This window comes from Oncorhynchus clarkii, chromosome 16, assembly GCF_045791955.1.
Source record: "Oncorhynchus clarkii lewisi isolate Uvic-CL-2024 chromosome 16, UVic_Ocla_1.0, whole genome shotgun sequence".
Lineage (NCBI taxonomy): Eukaryota > Metazoa > Chordata > Actinopteri > Salmoniformes > Salmonidae > Oncorhynchus > Oncorhynchus clarkii.
The window spans coordinates 5,941,848-5,960,341 of NC_092162.1; the positions used below are offsets into that span (position 1 = coordinate 5,941,848).

The 18,494-nt window shown below is 46.6% G+C and overlaps 1 protein-coding gene across 1 annotated transcript in view; it reads left to right on the forward strand.

The window, feature by feature from the left end:
- The first annotated feature begins 513 nt into the window (after positions 1 to 513).
- Positions 514 to 18,494, forward strand: part of LOC139367895 (mitochondrial calcium uniporter) — a 129,173-nt gene continuing 111,192 nt past the window's right edge. The window contains exon 1 of the mRNA XM_071106265.1: positions 514 to 711. Coding sequence (XP_070962366.1) covers positions 595 to 711 — 117 coding nt within the window. The 5' untranslated portion in view covers positions 514 to 594. The remainder of the gene's footprint in view (positions 712 to 18,494) is intronic.

An 18,494-nucleotide genomic window follows, 5' to 3' on the forward strand; every position in this document is an offset into this window, starting at 1 on the left:
AAATAAAAAAGTAACTACACTACACTCTGTCTACTTACTAAAGAACAATTATATACTCAAAACAGCCTCAGTCAAACTAATACCAACGGCCCGCTGTGTAACTGTGGTTAACATCTCAGGTAAGGTCAGAATCCAAAAAGGTGCGGGTTGACAACAATACATTTGTCTCTCTGCTTGTGGCTGGATTTCTCTTCCTGTATACTTCAACGGACCGTTCCGCGTTCTCTGATTGGTCGAATCGTCCATAATTGGCAACGCTGTGGATTTACACCCGTATTCGTTTCTTTAATATTGTGCTTTTGTAGGTTAATGATAGTTTTCATTTCGCTGCTATTTCGTATCGAATGAAATGACAGAAATGAAACGGCACTTAATAAATCGACCAGGGCTTTCATTGACTTATAGGCAAAGTTATTGTTTGGTGAGTTCAACCCCACCTCTGTTCTGAAATTCCTTGCCGCGTCGGGGTGTGTTTGTATGAAACGCAAGCCCAGCCCCGCAGTCCGCCTACTCTACTCCCCCGCCTGCCACCGTCTCTCTCTCTCGGTCCGCCTGCAGCATTCGACATCCCAGCGAGGATTTTTCACTACAGAGATGGCTGCGAAAGTGTGTAGAACAGTGCTCCTCTTGACCAGGAGCAGCGGCGCTGTGGTCACCGGGCTCCCAGCACTTGCTATCTCATCACAGCGGCACCACCAGCATATAAGATCGGTAAGTCGTCGGACCTGGGTGCGGAGAGATGTGGGACAAGGCAGGGCTGTGACGGTGGGCTGCTCTGACTGTAGCTTGATGACGGGTCTTGCTAAGGAAGTAACGCTAACTAGCGTCATTAATAGTTTTCTTCGGTGTCTTCCTTGATATTGGTTGGAGTTAAGCTCTGTTTTAAGGTTTGCTGTAATAGTAGTTGTCGAAGTATTTTTGCTACAACTGTTAATAACCCGGGGTCAGTCAATCACCTTGTGGCCGCAGGCGCTTTTGACAGCAGCAATGCAGTTTTTAGGTACTGGTAAACTCTGTCGACCACTGGTCCACCGTCTGGCAATGTACATTTATGTAAAATGTCCCAAGCTTTGTGTGTCTTTTCTCTGTATACGTCTTAACTATATCAACGGGTTGTATCTAGCTAGACCCGTTGTGTGTGTTTTGTTGCGTGAGATCATCTTGAACGCAACAGTGGGCTCAAGCCTCTCAACTTCAATGTTGACGAAGTGCGAACAGCTGTACATTAGTATGGGCACCGTTCCCGGTTTGATACCGACGGATATGGACTACACCTCGGTTTTTTTTATCGTTCACTAGTGACGTGGTTTACTCAATGCTCGCCATTATACAGATTTTCCGACAGACTTTGGCCCAAGGTGTTGTTTACCTTGTCAATTGATGAGCGCGAATGCTCCTTCGCCCCCATCTCCGCGCCTGTATCGTGTATGTTAACGGTATAGACGCGGTGTGTGTGCGCCTCTGCAGTAGTGGGCTAGCGGGGTGACAGTGCGGCAGAAAGGAACTCCTCGGCTTGGCATGTGGTGAGCAGTGGAGCCGTGCGCCTCCATATAAGCGCGAGAGGAACTACAGGCAGTGAAGAATAAAATAAATAAAACACTGTCACACACACACAACCCATGCAGGCACGCACACACATTACTCCAAATACTTTATTTAAATCCTCAAATCACATGAATGTGATTTGTAATGTCTGCACACACACACACAGGTCGCACTGGGCTGCTTCCTTACCAGCAGAAAGACAATTGTGTTCACTAGGTCTTGTCCGTACTTCACTATGGTGCAGTAATTACATCAAAGCCAGTCCACAGTGTCTGTGTGTGTAATGTTTCTGAGTGCACACGCGTGTGTGTGGTAGGTCTGGGAGTTGCCAGGGACCTCGCGATACGATATTATCACTATAAGGTGCCGATTAATATGTATTGTAATTTCTCTCAATTCTATTTGTATTGCGATTCGATCTTGAGGTTTTAATGTTCCAAACCTATTGCTTACTGTATGTCTGCTGCAGAGAGGGAGCACGTGCACGTTTTGTTCTGGTCAGTCGTGGGAATAAAAGTGGTGAAAACGTGTTGGATCACTATGTAAAAAGAAGATGGAGAACAAGGAGGAATTATACTGGAGGTTTGGTGCAGGTACAGACGACTAGCGCTAGCTAACACTACCTAGCACAAAAAAAAATATATATATATATATTACAAATCAATACTTGGGTGATGTAATTATCAATTCCCTCGTGTGTGTGTGTGTGTGTGTGTAACAACCAGATGAGGGAGAGAAGAGAAGAAAGAGGGAGACAGAGAGAATTACAGTAGAATGGGGAAGTGAAGTCATCCTGAGTCCAGGATTTCTCAGTGGAGAGTTGAGGGAAATCCAGGAGCTTGACTGTTGCTGTGTGGTTTAGAATTCTCAGCTGTGGCGGAGGGAGGGGAGAGAGGAGAGGCTGAGGGAGGCGAGGCGAGGGGAGAGGGGAGGAGAGGCGGGGCGAGGGGAGGGGAGGAGAGGCGGAGGGAGGCGGAGAGGCAGAGGGGGAGGAGAGGGGGAGGCGGAGAGGGGGAGGCGGAGAGAGGAGAGGGGGAGGCGGAGAGAGGAGAGGGAGAGAGGAGAGGGGGAGGCGGAGAGAGGAGAGGGGGAGGCGGAGAGAGGAGAGGGGAGGCGGAGGGAGGAGAGGGGGAGGCGGAGGGAGGAGAGGGGGAGGCGGAGGGAGGAGAGGGGGAGGCGGAGGGAGGGAGGGGGAGGCGAGGAGAGGGGGAGGCGGAGGGAGGAGAGGGGGAGGCGGAGGGAGGAGAGGGGGAGGCGGGGAGAGGGGGAGGCGGAGGGAGAAGAGGGGGAGGCGGAGGGAGGAGAGGAACTAAAGCTTAGATGTGTGGATGATATAGGCTAGCTTAGGCCAGGGGTAGACCTTATACAGGATTTCTATATTAACTCAAACTGCTGTATGCGCTTCTATCTCGCACACACACACACACACACGCTCACACGCTCATGGGAGATCAGAAAATGTAAAATGAGGGCAACAGGCCATCTCTCTCTACCTACGCCATGGCCTCACATCTGAGGTCAGGTTACTGCTGGCTGGTCCCTTCATCTAAGGTCAGGTTACTCCTGGCTGGTCCCTTCAACTAAGGTCAGGTTACTCCTGGCTGGTCCCTTCATCTGAGGTCAGGTTACTCCTGGCTGGTCCCTTCATCTGAGGTCAGGTTACTGCTGGCTGGTCCCTTCATCTGAGGTCACTCCTGGCTGGGCCCTCACATCTAAGGTCAGGTTACTGCTGGCTGGTCTTCCTGAGGTCAGGTTACTGCTGGCTGGTCCCTTCATCTAAGGTCAGGTTAAGGTCAGGTTACTGCTGGCTGGTCCCTAAGGTCAGGTTACTGCTGGCTGGTCCCTTCTGAGGTCAGGTTACTGCTGGCTGGTCCCTTCATCTGAGGTCAGGTTACTCCTGGCTGGTCCCTTCATCTGAGGTCAGGTTACTGCTGGCTGGTCCCTTCATCTGAGGTCAGGTTACTCCTGGCTGGTCCCTTCATCTAAGGTCAGGTTACTGCTGGCTGGTCCCTTCATCTGAGGTCAGGTTACTCCTGGCTGGTCCCTTCATCTAAGGTCAGGTTACTGCTGGCTGGTCCCTTCATCTAAGGTCAGGTTACTCCTGGCTGGTCCCTTCATCTGAGGTCAGGTTACTGCTGGCTGGTCCCTTCATCTGAGGTCAGGTTACTCCTGGCTGGTCCCTTCATCTGAGGTCAGGTTACTCCTGGCTGGGCCCTCACATCTAAGGTCAGGTTACTGCTGGCTGGTCCCTTCATCTGAGGTCAGGTTACTGCTGGCTGGTCCCTTCATCTAAGGTCAGGTTACTGCTGGCTGGTCCCTTCATCTAAGGTCAGGTTACTGCTGGCTGGTCCCTCACATCTAAGGTCAGGTTACTGCTGGCTGGTCCCTCACATCTAAGGTCAGGTTACTGCTGGCTGGTCCCTTCATCTAAGGTCAGGTTACTCCTGGCTGGGCCCTTCATCTAAGGTCAGGTTACTCCTGGCTGGTCCCTTCATCTGAGGTCAGGTTACTCCTGGCTGGTCCCTTCATCTAAGGTCAGGTTACTCCTGGCTGGTCCCTTCATCTAAGGTCAGGATACTGCTGGCTGGTCTCCTCTCACTACTACCCTTCAGCTCTCTGTCCCTGCTGTGAACTATTGCACTAGAAAAAGGAAACAGGAAACAGCCCCCTGGGTCCTGGTCCACAATAGTGCACTATATAGCTTCATTTGGGACATAGATATGGTAACGTCACACAGCTGTTTTTTGAAAACGACTTTTACTTTGAAATCAGTCAGCTTCATGAGGATGTTTACCTGTCATGATGTCTGTCTGGGCCATCGATGTGTGTCTGCCACAGCACAGACCTAGCTAGGTGTAACGCTGTCTGTGTCATGATGTCTGTTTGGGCCATCAATGTGTGGCTGCCACAGCACAGACCTAGCTAGGTGTAACGCTGTCTGTGTCATGATGTCTGTTTGGGCCATCGATGTGTGTCTGCCACAGCACAGACCTAGCTAGGTGTAACGCTGTCTGTGTCATGATGTGTGTCTGCCACAGCACAGACCTAGCTAGGTGTAACGCTGTCTGTGTCATGATGCCATGTGTGTCTGCCACAGCACAGACCTAGCTAGGTGTAACGCTGTCTGTGTGTGATGTGTGTGTGTGTGTGTGTGTGTGTGTGTGTGTGTGCTGTGTGTGTGTGTGTGTGACCCTAGCTAGCATAAAGCTATGTGTGTAGCATAAGGCTGTATGTGTGTGTGTAGGCCTAACATAAAGCCGTGTGTGTGTGTGTGTGTGGGGCCTAGCATTATTCTGTCAGTGTGTGACGGCTGTGTGCCCTGTCAGGGCTGTGACAGCAAGGCTGCTGTTTGTGTTTTTAATTCTCCTCTCTGCATGACGGGAACCTCCAACCATCAGATACTCTTGGGGCTGTAAACCTCATGTTGCCATGGAGTTAAGCACTACTGTGACTAGCTAAGTGACTTAAGATTCAATGTTGTCATGTCTTTTTTTTTTTTTAAACGACCGCAAACCAAGTTTCAATTGTGAGACCATACATTTTAAAACCACTACTAAGCCAACGTGATGTTTATTTTATTTTATTTAACCTTTTTATTGAACTAGGCAAGTCCAGTTTAAGAACAAATTATTATTTACAACGACAGTCCTAGGAACAGTAGGTTTAACTGCCTTGTCCAGGGGCAGTTGAAGACATGTTGGTTTTTGTCAATAAAGCATTTTTGTTGTTGTTGTTGTTGTTGTTGTTGTTGCGAACTTCCCTTGTCTTTCCAATAGTCGCTGAATGTCTCGGAGCACTCCGAGCACATCTACTACTGCATTAGGTCACAGCTCGTTCTTGAGACTCTTTGGGATGTTCAGATGTAGAGTATGCAAGGAAGTATATTGTATATGGTCGTGCTCTTCTTGTTTCATATTTACATTTCTCCTGTGGTTTTGTTCTACCTTATGTTATTTTTTGTTGTGCTATATTGATATTGATTACTGCATTGTAGAGTTTCACTGTATTTGTGCTGGTGGCATTAAAACTTGAAACTTAAATAATGACATTTACCAGAGTCGCTCCCTTCCTCAAAGAAACCTAACCAGACAGGCTTCAAGACAGGTCACTCAATTGAGACTGCTCTTCTGTGTGTCACAGAGGCTCTCCACTCTGCCAAAGCTGACTCTCTCTCCTCATCCTCCTACAGCAATCTGCTGTCTTTGACACTGATTCTCCTGTTCACCCTCTCAGGGCTGGGAGTTTCAGGCTCCGCGCACTCTGCATCCCGCCTGGCAGGCCACACCTACCAGGTGACGTGGAGCTGTGTCTGCACCACGTACCCTCGCTACTGGTGTCCCCCAGGGCTCGGTTCTTGGCCTTCTTCTCTCTATACACCAAGTCCCTCGGCTCCGTCATATCCTCACGTGATCTCTCCTATCATTGCTATGCGGTTGACACTACACTACACACTACTACTTGACACTACACGCTCACCGCCTCAAGCTCGATCTCGACAAGACAGAGCGTGTCTTCCTCCCGTGGAAGGCCTGCCCGCTCCAAGACCTCTCCATCACGGTTGACAACTCCATGGTGTCCTTCTCTCAGAATGCAGAGAACCTTGGCGTGACCCTGGACAACACCCTGTCCTTCTATGCAAACATTAAAGCAGTGACGCTCTCCTGCAGGTTCATGCTCTACAACAGGTTTCTCCAACTGACAGCCCGCAGGCAAATGTTTACTTTCACCTCCATGTTTACTGAGCAAGAAAATAAATCAATGTACAGTACCAGTCAACATTTTGGACACACCTACTCATTCCAGGGTTTTAATACATTTGTACTATTGTCTACTTTGTTGAATAATAGTGAAGATATTTAAAACTATGAAATAACACTCATGGAATCATGTAGTAACCAAAAAATGTGCTAAACAAATCAAAAATATATTTTTGATTCTTCAAAGTAGCCACCATTTGCCTTGACAGCTTTGCACACTCTTGGCATTCTCTCCACCAGCTTCACCTGGAATGCTTTTCCAACAGTCTTGAAGGAGTTCCCACATATGCTGAGCACTTGCTGGCTGCTTTTCCTTCACTGTGCGGTCCAACTCATCCCAAACCATCTCAATTGGGTGAGGTCGGGGGATTGTGGAGGCTAGGTCATCTGATGCAGCACTCATCACTCTCCTTCGTTAATTGTAGGATACAAGACTGCCAAAACACCAAGAAATCAGCTCCAAGTGATTTTAGTTTAGGAAATCTTTTCCCAAGTATTCCCACACATAATAAAGAGACACGTGATCATATACAAATGTAAGCGAGGTTTGAAATGATTATGTATTAGTCAAATATTATGTGTTTGGGCTTCTTGTGGTTAATTTGCAGTTACAAATTATTTGTAATTATGTTCCGGTCCCCCTGACCATCCGCTCACAAAGAAATCGGCCCATGGCTGAATCGAGTTAATGATCCCTGCTCAGCAAGACCCTACCTCACACAGGAATACCCTACCTCACACGGGAAGACCCTACCTCACACAGGAAGACCCTACCTCACACAGGAAGACCCTACCTCACACAGGAAGCAGGTCTGAATCCAGGCACTTGTAATATCCCGTCTGGATTAGTGCAACTGTTGGCTGGGCTCCCCCACTTGTGCCATCAAACCTCTGCAATTTATCCAGAATGCAGCATCCCGCCGGGTGTTCAACCTCTCCGAGTTCTCCCATGTCTACCCGCTCATCCTCACACTCCACCGACGTCCAGTTGAAGCTCACATCCACTACAAGACCTTGTTGCTTACCGACGGAACAGCAAGAGGAACTGCCAACCTCCCTACCTTCAGGCTATGTTCAAACCCTACACCCTAACCTGAGTTGGTCTCCGTTCTGCCACCTCTGGTCTCTTGGCCCTCCCACCCCTACGGGGGCAGCTCCCGCTCAGCCCAGTCCCAGCTATTCCTAACATTACACAAAATACATTCTGTTGTATGACATCAGTGAACCTTTTAAAGTTATGGGAATTGGCCAAAGTGGATAGGGATCACATTTTAAATGTTCCTTACAGAATAAATGTATACGCATGGTAGAAATTGGAAAAAGAACCGGACTCCTTTTTTGTTTCCCCACTTGTTTTTGAGAAACTTGCCCTAAACATTACTTCCTTATTGTGTAGTATGGGCCCCCTGGAAAAACATAAACAAAGGCTCCACAAACTTGAAATTATAGTGAGGAGGAGGCGGCGGTGTGGACCGCGTCTGGTCGTGACTTCGCCATTCATTTTCTGTATTCAGAGTTCACTCAAACATAACGTTTTTTTGTTTTACTATTGACAGTTACCGCTGATTTCGGGATTGGATATCAATTTGCGTTCCTTTAAATATTTGTCATCTGATGAATTAGTTTAAGTTTCGGAATTGTTTTAATAAATATTTTTTTGTCTTTTCGCCGCCAGCTCCTGATATCAGGGCATTAAAAACTATCATCTGTGTCCTGAATTAGCCAAGTGTGCATGTTTACCCAGCTATATCCTGGCCTGAGCTCGGTTTCCATGGCTATACTACCTGGATAGCGATACTCTGTCCATTCTACAGGTAACTCCCAAAATAAAGGAAACACTTGCGTAAATGAAGGATGCAAAGTATATTGAAAGCATGGGGTGCTTGTAGAATCTATGCTGAGGCGCATTGAAGCTGTTTTGGCAGCTCCTCGTGGCCCAACACCCTATTAAGACACTTTGTTGGTGTTTCCGTTATTTTGGCAGTTACTTGTAGCAGCAGGCGTTTTACAGATAATGGAACAGCTGGATATGGGGAAACGTCTCGAGTCGCACAAAATAGAATATATATCGTCTGGATCTCAAAAAAAATGTAGATTTGGTTGAAAAAAAACAACTTCTCCTTTAACCTGGGCTTCCTCCCTATTGACTCCGCTGTCTATATAAAAGAGCTCCTTAGAACTCAGTACTAACGCGTGGCAGGGGAGTAGACCACAGACATGGATTTATCAGCCTCCTTAACATCCATGGGACTGTTTATGCACAATGGTTGCATACAAAATGGTAACCTATTCCCGTAGGGCTTTGTTCAAAAGTAGATCACCATCCAGTCCATTCTAACGCGCGGCAGGGGAGTCGTGTCGGAGCCGTTTTGAATAAACAGCCCCTCAAGACTGATACATCTCTGTCTAAAAGTGGGGTTCTCTGCGGGACGAGTCAGAAAGGCAAATTATTGAATCTTGCCATACGCCATCTGGGCCCCTCTCTTTATGTCACATCAAAGACGAGCCGCACGTCAGCCCAAAAATGGCAGCGAACATCGAGTGGAAGAAAAATTAAATGTTGGATTGAATGTGAGGATGCTTCTAATGATTTGAAAACATGTCACTTTTTCTAATTTCTTTATTGAAATCAAACGGGACCAGTACACTATTCGTGGTAAGACCTAGTTATCAGCGTCCTCTGGGGACCTTGAGGGAGTGGGTCGACCGGGGCAGAGGTCAGGCTCCCCTTCCTGGAAAATAATCCAATCAGGATTGAGTTAATTTAATTTTACGTTTACCTCTTTTGATTCTGAAGCTAAAATGATCCGGATTAGTGCCGGATAAGAGACTGAGACTGGCGGTCGATAGGGTCGGGGGAAAAGAGAGCTAGCCAATCAGCGTTCTAGTCGTGTTCATATTTTTTATCACCAGCCTTAGGCCACACCATTCTGTTGTTTTGGGGGGGGGGGTACGCCCACACCATTCTGTTGTTTGGGGGGGGTACGCCCACACCATTTAGTTGGTTGGGGGGGGTACGCCCACACCATTCTGTTGTTTGGGGGGGTACGCCCACACCATTCTGTTGGTTGGGGGGGGGGTACGCCCACACCATTCTGTTGTTTTGGGGGGGGGTACGCCCACACCATTTAGTTGTTTTGGGGGGGGGTATGCCCACACCATTTCGTTGGTTGGGGGGGTACGCCCACACCATTTCGTTGGTTGGGGGGGGTACGCCCACACCATTCTGTTGTTTTGGGGGGGGGTACGCCCACACCATTTAGTTGTTTTGGGGGGGGGTATGCCCACACCATTTCGTTGGTTGGGGGGGTAAGCCCACACCATTTCGTTGGTTGGGGGGGGTACGGCCACAGCATTTCGTTGGTTGGGGGGGGTACGCCCACACCATTTCGTTGGTTGGGGGGGGTAAGCCCACACCATTTCGTTGGTTGGGGGGGGTACGGCCACACCATTTCGTTGGTTGGGGGGGGGTACGCCCACACCATTTCGTTGGTTGGGGGGGGTACGCCCACACCATTTCGTTGGTTGGGGGGGGTACGCCCACACCATTTCGTTGGTTGGTGGGGGTACGCCCACACCATTTCGTTGGTTGGGGGGGGTACGCCCACACCATTTCGTTGGTTGGGGGGGGTACGCCCACACCATTTCGTTGGTTGGGGGGGGGTACGCCCACACCATTTCGTTGGTTGGTTGGGGGGGGTACGCCCACACCATTTCGTTGGTTGGTTGGGGGGGGGGCTGCTTTTTAAGGGAGTTTATTACCATTTTGGGGGGGGAGGAAAACTATTTCACTCATAGTGTAAATAATTATAGGTCATATAAACTGAGTGACTCAAACATTTCTAACAAAATCAATGGAGGTGGGTGTGTATGTCACATCTGAGCGTCATTTAGCTAGCACTAGTGAATGATCGTCCTGTTTTTAGAGCCAGTTGATTGGCAGGTCGCTCCAGAGCCCTCTACTCTCCCATGGTTACTGTTGCCGTGACAGTGACTGATGTGGTAGCGTTGCTTTGCGTTTCAATGATGGATGAGTTTTCAGGGGTCAGGCCTCGATTGGATGTGTGTTTATGGTCTTCTCATTCATATGCCTGCGTATGTAAACAGTCTGGGTAGCCATCTGATTAATTGTTCAGCAGTCATATGGCTTGGAGGTAGAAGCTGTTTAGAAGGCTTTTGGACCTAGGGTTGGCGCTCCGGTACCGCTTGCCGTGCGGTAGCAGAGAGAACAGTCTATGACTGGGGTGGCTGGAGTATTTGACAATTTTTAGGGCCTTCCTCTGACACCGCCTGGTATAGAGGTCTTGGATGGCAGGAAGCATGGCTCCAGTGATGTACTGGGACCTACACACTACCCTCTGTAGAGCCTTGTGGTTGGATGCTGTGCATAAGGGCTGTTCCTTTAAACCAATAGTATCGACTGTCCTGCGGGCTGTTCCTTTAAACCAATGGTATCTACTGTCCTGCGGGCTGTTCCTTTAAACCAATAGTATTGACTGTCCTGCGGGCTGTTCCTTTAAACCAATGGTATCGACTGTCCTGGGGGCTGTTCCTTTAAACCAATAGAATCGACTGTCCTGCGGGCTGTTCCTTTAAACCAATCGAATCGACTGTCCTGGGGGCTGGTCCTTTAAACCAATAGTATCGACTGTCCTGCGGGCTGTTCCTTTAAACCAATAGAATCGACTGTCCTGCGGGCTGTTCCTTTAAACCAATAGAATCGACTGTCCTGCGGGTTGTTCTTTTAAACCAATAGAATCGACTGTCCTGCGGGCTGTTCTTTTAAACCAATAGAATCGACTGTCCTGCTGGCTGTTCTTTTAAACCAATAGAATCGACTGTCCTGCGGGTTGTTCTTTTAAACCAATAGAATCGACTGTCCTGCGGGCTGTTCTTTTAAACCAATAGAATCGACTGTCCTGCTGGCTGTTCTTTTAAACCAATAGAATCGACTGTCCTGCTGGCTGTTCTTTTAAACCAATAGAATCGACTGTCCTGCGGGCTGTTCTTTTAAACCAATAGTATCGACTGTCCTGCTGGCTGTTCTTTTAAACCAATAGAATCGACTGTCCTGCGGGCTGTTCTTTTAAACCAAAATAATCGACTGTCCTGCGGGTTGTTCTTTTAAACCAATAGTTTCGACAGTGAGCCGTCTTGCATCGTACTTTGCTCTCCCACAGCTACAGTGTCAGCACATGTGCATGGGTTCCCTTCACGCTCCTACAACGTGGTAGACACAGGACCAAAACAGAGGAGAAGTTTAGCCTTGTGCTCCAAACGCTCTTAGTTGTAAATTGACCTGAATGCTGTTTATTTTGTCCATCTACTTCATATCGCTGACTACACCTTTTTAAAGTGTCAATAGACACAGTCTGATGGTTTATAGACACGCTATAGGTCCAGTCTGGTTTATAGACACACTGTAGGTCCAGTCTGGTTTATAGACACACTGTAGGTCCAGTCTGGTTTATAGACACACTGTAGGTCCAGTCTGGTTTATAGACACACTGTAGGTCCAGTCTGGTTTATAGACACACTGTAGATCCAGTCTGGTTTATAGACACACTGTAGGTCCAGTCTGGTTTATAGACACACTGTAGATCCAGTCTGGTTTATAGACACACTGTAGATCTAGTCTGATGGTTTATAGACACACTGTAGATCCAGTCTGGTTTATAGACACACTGTAGGTCCAGTCTGGTTTATAGACACACTGTAGGTCCAGTCTGGTTTATAGACACACTGTAGATCCAGTCTGGTTTATAGACACACTGTAGATCCAGTCTGGTTTATAGACACACTGTAGATCCAGTCTGGTTTATAGACACACTGTAGATCCAGTCTGATGGTTTATAGACACACTGTAGGTCCAGTCTGGTTTATAGACACACTGTAGATCCAGTCTGGTTTATAGACACACTGTAGGTCCAGTCTGGTTTATAGACACACTGTAGGTCCAGTCTGGTTTATAGACACACTGTAGATCCAGTCTGGTTTATAGACACACTGTAGATCCAGTCTGATGGTTTATAGACACACTGTAGATCCAGTCTGGTTTATAGACACACTGTAGATCCAGTCTGGTTTATAGACACACTGTAGATCCAGTCTGGTTTATAGACACACTGTAGATCCAGTCTGGTTTATAGACACACTGTAGATCCAGTCTGATGGTTTATAGACACACTGTAGATCCAGTCTGGTTTATAGACACACTGTAGGTCCAGTCTGGTTTATAGACACACTGTAGGTCCAGTCTGGTTTATAGACACACTGTAGATCCAGTCTGATGGTTTATAGACACACTGTAGATCCAGTCTGGTTTATAGACACACTGTAGGTCCAGTCTGGTTTATAGACACACTGTAGATCCAGTCTGGTTTATAGACACACTGTAGATCCAGTCTGATGGTTTATAGACACACTGTAGATCCAGTCTGGTTTATAGACACACTGTAGATCCAGTCTGATGGTTTATAGACACACTGTAGATCCAGTCTGGTTTATAGACACACTGTAGATCCAGTCTGGTTTATAGACACACTGTAGGTCCAGTCTGGTTTATAGACACACTGTAGGTCCAGTCTGGTTTATAGACACACTGTAGATCCAGTCTGGTTTATAGACACACTGTAGGTCCAGTCTGGTTTATAGACACACTGTAGGTCCAGTCTGGTTTATAGACACACTGTAGATCCAGTCTGGTTTATAGACACACTGTAGATCCAGTCTGGTTTATAGACACACTGTAGATCCAGTCTGGTTTATAGACACACTGTAGGTCCAGTCTGGTTTATAGACACACTGTAGATCCAGTCTGGTTTATAGACACACTGTAGATCCAGTCTGGTTTATAGACACACTGTAGATCCAGTCTGGTTTATAGACACACTGTAGATCCAGTCTGATGGTTTATAGACACACTGTAGATCCAGTCTGGTTTATAGACACACTGTAGATCCAGTCTGGTTTATAGACATACTGCAGATCCAGTCTGGTTTATAGACACACTGTAGGTCCAGTCTGGTTTATAGACACACTGTAGATCCAGTCTGGTTTATAGACACACTGTAGGTCCAGTCTGGTTTATAGACACACTGTAGATCCAGTCTGGTTTTTAGACACACTGTAGATCCAGTCTGATGGTTTATAGACACACTGTAGGTCCAGTCTGATGGTTTATAGACACACTGTAGGTCCAGTCTGGTTTATAGACACACTGTAGGTCCAGTCTGGTTTATAGACACACTGTAGATCCAGTCTGGTTTATAGACACACTGTAGGTCCAGTCTGATGGTTTATAGACACACTGTAGATCCAGTCTGGTTTATAGACACACTGTAGGTCCAGTCTGGTTTATAGACACACTGTAGATCCAGTCTGGTTTATAGACACACTGTAGATCCAGTCTGATGGTTTATAGACACACTGTAGATCCAGTCTGGTTTATAGACACACTGTAGATCCAGTCTGGTTTATAGACACACTGTAGATCCAGTCTGGTTTATAGACACACTGTAGATCCAGTCTGGTTTATAGACACACTGTAGGTCCAGTCTGGTTTATAGACACACTGTAGGTCCAGTCTGGTTTATAGACATACTGTAGATCCAGTCTGATGGTTTATAGACATACTGTAGATCCAGTCTGATGGTTTATAGACATACTGTAGATCCAGTCTGATGGTTTATAGACACACTGTAGATCCAGTCTGATGGTTTATAGACACACTGTAGTTCCAGTCTGGTTTATAGACACACTGTAGGTCCAGTCTGGTTTATAGACACACTGTAGATCCAGTCTGGTTTATAGACACACTGTAGATCCAGTCTGATGGTTTATAGACACACTGTAGATCCAGTCTGATGGTTTATAGACACACTGTAGGTCCAGTCTGGTTTATAGACACACTGTAGATCCAGTCTGGTTTATAGACACACTGTAGATCCAGTCTGGTTTATAGACACACTGTAGGTCCGGTCTGGTTTATAGACACACTGTAGGTCCGGTCTGGTTTATAGACACACTGTAGATCCAGTCTGGTTTATATTTATTTTTTTTATTTTATTTTACCTTTATTTAACCAGGCAAGTCAGTTAAGAACAAATTCTTATTTTCAGTCTGGGTTAACTGCCTGTTAGGGGCAGAACGACAGATTTGTACCTTGTAGCTCGGGGGGTCCAAGTTCTGTCCAACGCTCTTTATAGGACACACTGTAGATCCAGTCTGGTTTATAGACACACTGTAGGTCCAGTCTGGTTTATAGACACACTGTAGATCCAGTCTGATGGTTTATAGACACACCGTAGGTCCGGTTTAAGGCTGTGTTTCAGCAGGTGAGGTGAATCTGAGTTTTCAAAACTATTTTAAAGCTGTAGGATATGAGGTCATTCCACATGATATGAATCGTGTCATTGTGGTATTGTTACAGGAGACGACAGATTTGACTTACAGCTGTGGTTCATATTTCCATATTTACCTATAGTGCCTACAGTTCATTCCAACGTTGCGTGTTTTTTTAAATAAATAGCCTAGGCAACACAGGAAAATGGAGTCAGTGTTTGTATGCCCTAAGGTGGACTTACCATTTGCCATGGATGCTGCTGTGGGAAAATACACACCCAATGTCTCCAGACAAGGTCATTGAGTGGTTGAGAAGTCACTAGGCCTGACAGCAGAACATGGTAGCAGAACATTTTTACTACATCTGACAGCAGAACATGGCAGCAGAACATTTTTACTACATCTGACAGCAGAACATGGCAGCAGAACATTTTTACTACATCTGACAGCAGAACATGGCAGCAGAACATTTTTACTACATCTGACAGCAGAACATGGCAGCACAACATTTTTACTACATCTGACAGCAGAACATTTTTACTACATCTGACAGCAGAACATGGCAGTAGAACATTTTTACTACATCTGACAGCAGAACATGGCAACACAACAATTTTACTACATCTGACAGCAGAACATGGCAACACAACATTTTTACTACATCTGACAGCAGAACATGGCAGCAGAACATTTTTACTACATCTGACAGCAGAACATGGCAACACAACATTTTTACTACATCTGACAGCAGAACATGGCAGCAGAACATTTTTACTACATCTGACAGCAGAACATGGCAGCAGAACATTTTTACTACATCTGACAGCAGAACATGGCAGCAGAACATTTTTACTACATCTGACAGCAGAACATGGCAGCACAACATTTTTACTACATCTGACAGCAGAACATTTTTACTACATCTGACAGCAGAACATGGCAGTAGAACATTTTTACTACATCTGACAGCAGAACATGGCAACACAACAATTTTACTACATCTGACAGCAGAACATGGCAACACAACATTTTTACTACATCTGACAGCAGAACATGGCAGCAGAACATTTTTACTACATCTGACAGCAGAACATGGCAGCACAACATTTTTACTACATCTGACAGCAGAACATGGCAGCAGAACATTTTTACTACATCTGACAGCAGAACATGGCAGCAGAACATTTTTACTACGTCTGACAGCAGAACATTTTTACTGACAGCAGAACATGGCAGCACAACATTTTTACTACATCTGACAGCAGAACATGGCAGCAGAACATTTTTACTACATCTGACAGCAGAACATGGCAGGCAGCAGAACATTTTTACTACATCTGAACACAGCAGAAAATGTTTACTACATCTGACAGCAGAACATGGCAGCAGAACATTTTTACTACATCTGACAGCAGAACATGGCAGCAGAACATGGCAGCAGAACATTTTTACTACATCTGACAGCAGAACATGGCAGCAGAACATTTTTACTACATCTGACAGCAGAACATGGCAGCAGAACATTTTTACCACATCTGACAGCAGAACATTTTTACTACGTCTGACAGCAGAACATGACAGCAGAACATGGCAGCAGAACATTTTTACTACATCTGACAGCAGAACATGGCAGCACAACATTTTTACTACATCTGACAGCAGAACATGGCAGAATAACATTTTTACCACATCTGACAGCAGAACATGGCAGCATAACATTTTTACTACATCTGACAGCAGAACATAGCAGCAGAACATTGTTACTACATCTGACAGCAGAACATGGCAGCAGAACATTTTTACTACATCTGACAGCAGAACATGGCAGCAGAACATTTTTACCACATCTGACAGCAGAACATTTTTACTACGTCTGACAGCAGAACATGGCAGCAGAACATTTTTACTACATCTGACAGCAGAACATGGCAGCAGAACATTTTTACCACATCTGACAGCAGAACATTTTTACTACGTCTGACAGCAGAACATGGCAGCAGAACATTTTTACTACATCTGACAGCAGAACATGGCAGCAGAACATTTTTACTACATCTGACAGCAGAACATGGCAGCAGAACATTTTTACTACATCTGACAGCAGAACATGGCAGCACAACATTTTTACTACATCTGACAGCAGAACATGGCAGCAGAACATTTCTTCAAGTGCATTTGCACTGGTGTGTTGCATTGCCTACTAGTGTAAATTGGAAAGTGTTTTTGTCTTGGATACTGTTGTACTGAAGAATTGAGGACATGTTGCTATCGGTTACGGCTGCCACGCTACAGTACGTTGTGTTGGTGAAACATGAGACCCTACAGGGGCTTGTAGGTATTACTGGACTATGTCCCACACGGCTCACTATTATCTCACTTCCTACTGTCAAGTCTGATAGACCAATGAGTGCCTACATCCCCAGCTGTGATAGGTCAAGTCTGATAGACCAATGAGTGCCTACATCCCCGGCTGTGACATGTCAAGTCTGATAGACCAATGAGCTCACTTGTCTCTTTCCATCTCTTATCAGGGACTGGTTTAGACCTGGGACACCAGATGGGTGATTCCCCTCTAATCAGGGTCTGATTTAGACCTCTCTCTCTCGCTATGTTGCTCTCTCCCCCCCCCCCCTCCTTTCTCTCCCGCTCTATGGTCCCCATGTGCTCTCCTCTCTCCATAAGTCTGTCCATCCGTGTCGTGAATTTGCCGCCTGCTCAGCTGCCATGCCCTCTCCACCTTTCCCCCCTTTCTCATCCCTCCCCTCTCTCCCTCCTCTCATCCCTCCCCTCTCCACCTTCGCTCACCAGCTGTTTCCCTCTTAGGCAAAAGACCTGGAATAACTACCGGAATATGAGTAGTGATATGTGAGAGAGTTCCAGCGTGGTTATAGGATACTGTAGCTCGACGTAAGGGCCACGTTTACAGCCAAACCTGATCATCGTCTATCCTGTTCTTACAACGTCTAATGGTTTCTGCTTAGTCGCTTGTCAGCTTTACACAGAATATTTTTTAAGGTATTGATGAGCAAAACAAATGGTACTGTTAGATTTGAAGAACATCACTTCAGAGACTGTAGTCTGTAGTGATGAGGGAAAACGATGGCCATTGGTCTGTGACATGTTTTCATGAATTGAGCACACAGAGTGGCCTTGTCCTGTTGTTGTAGAAGGACAGACATTCTGGAGTTGTTTTGTATTTTAACCCTTTCTTTAACTAGGCAAGTCAGTTAAAGAACAAATTCTTGTTTTCAATGACGGCCTAGGAACAGTGGGTTAACTGCCTTGTTCCGGGGCAGAATGAAAGATTTTTACCTTGTCGGCTCGGGGATTCGATCTAACAACCTTTCGGTTACTGGCCCAACTCTCTAACCACTAGGCTACCTGCCGTCCCTACACTAACCACTAGGCTACCTGCCGCCCCTACACTCTAACCTCTAGGCTACCTGCCGCCCCTACACTCTAACCACTAGGCTACCTGCCGCCCCTACACTCTAACCACTAGACTACCTGCCGCCCCTACACTCTAACCACTAGGCTACCTGCCGCCCCTACACTCTAACCACTAGGCTACCTGCCGCCACTACACTCTAACCACTAGGCTACCTGCCGCCCCTACACTCTAACCACTAGGCTACCTGCCGCCCCTACACTCTAACCACTAGGCTACCTGCCGCCCCTACACTCTAACCACTAGGCTACCTGCCGTCCCTACACTCTAACCACTAGGCTACCTGCCCCGCCTACTATCTAACCACTAGGCTACCTGCCGTCCCTACACTCTAACCACTAGGCTACCTGCCGCCCCTACACTCTAACCACTAGGCTACCTGCCGCCCCTACACTCTAACC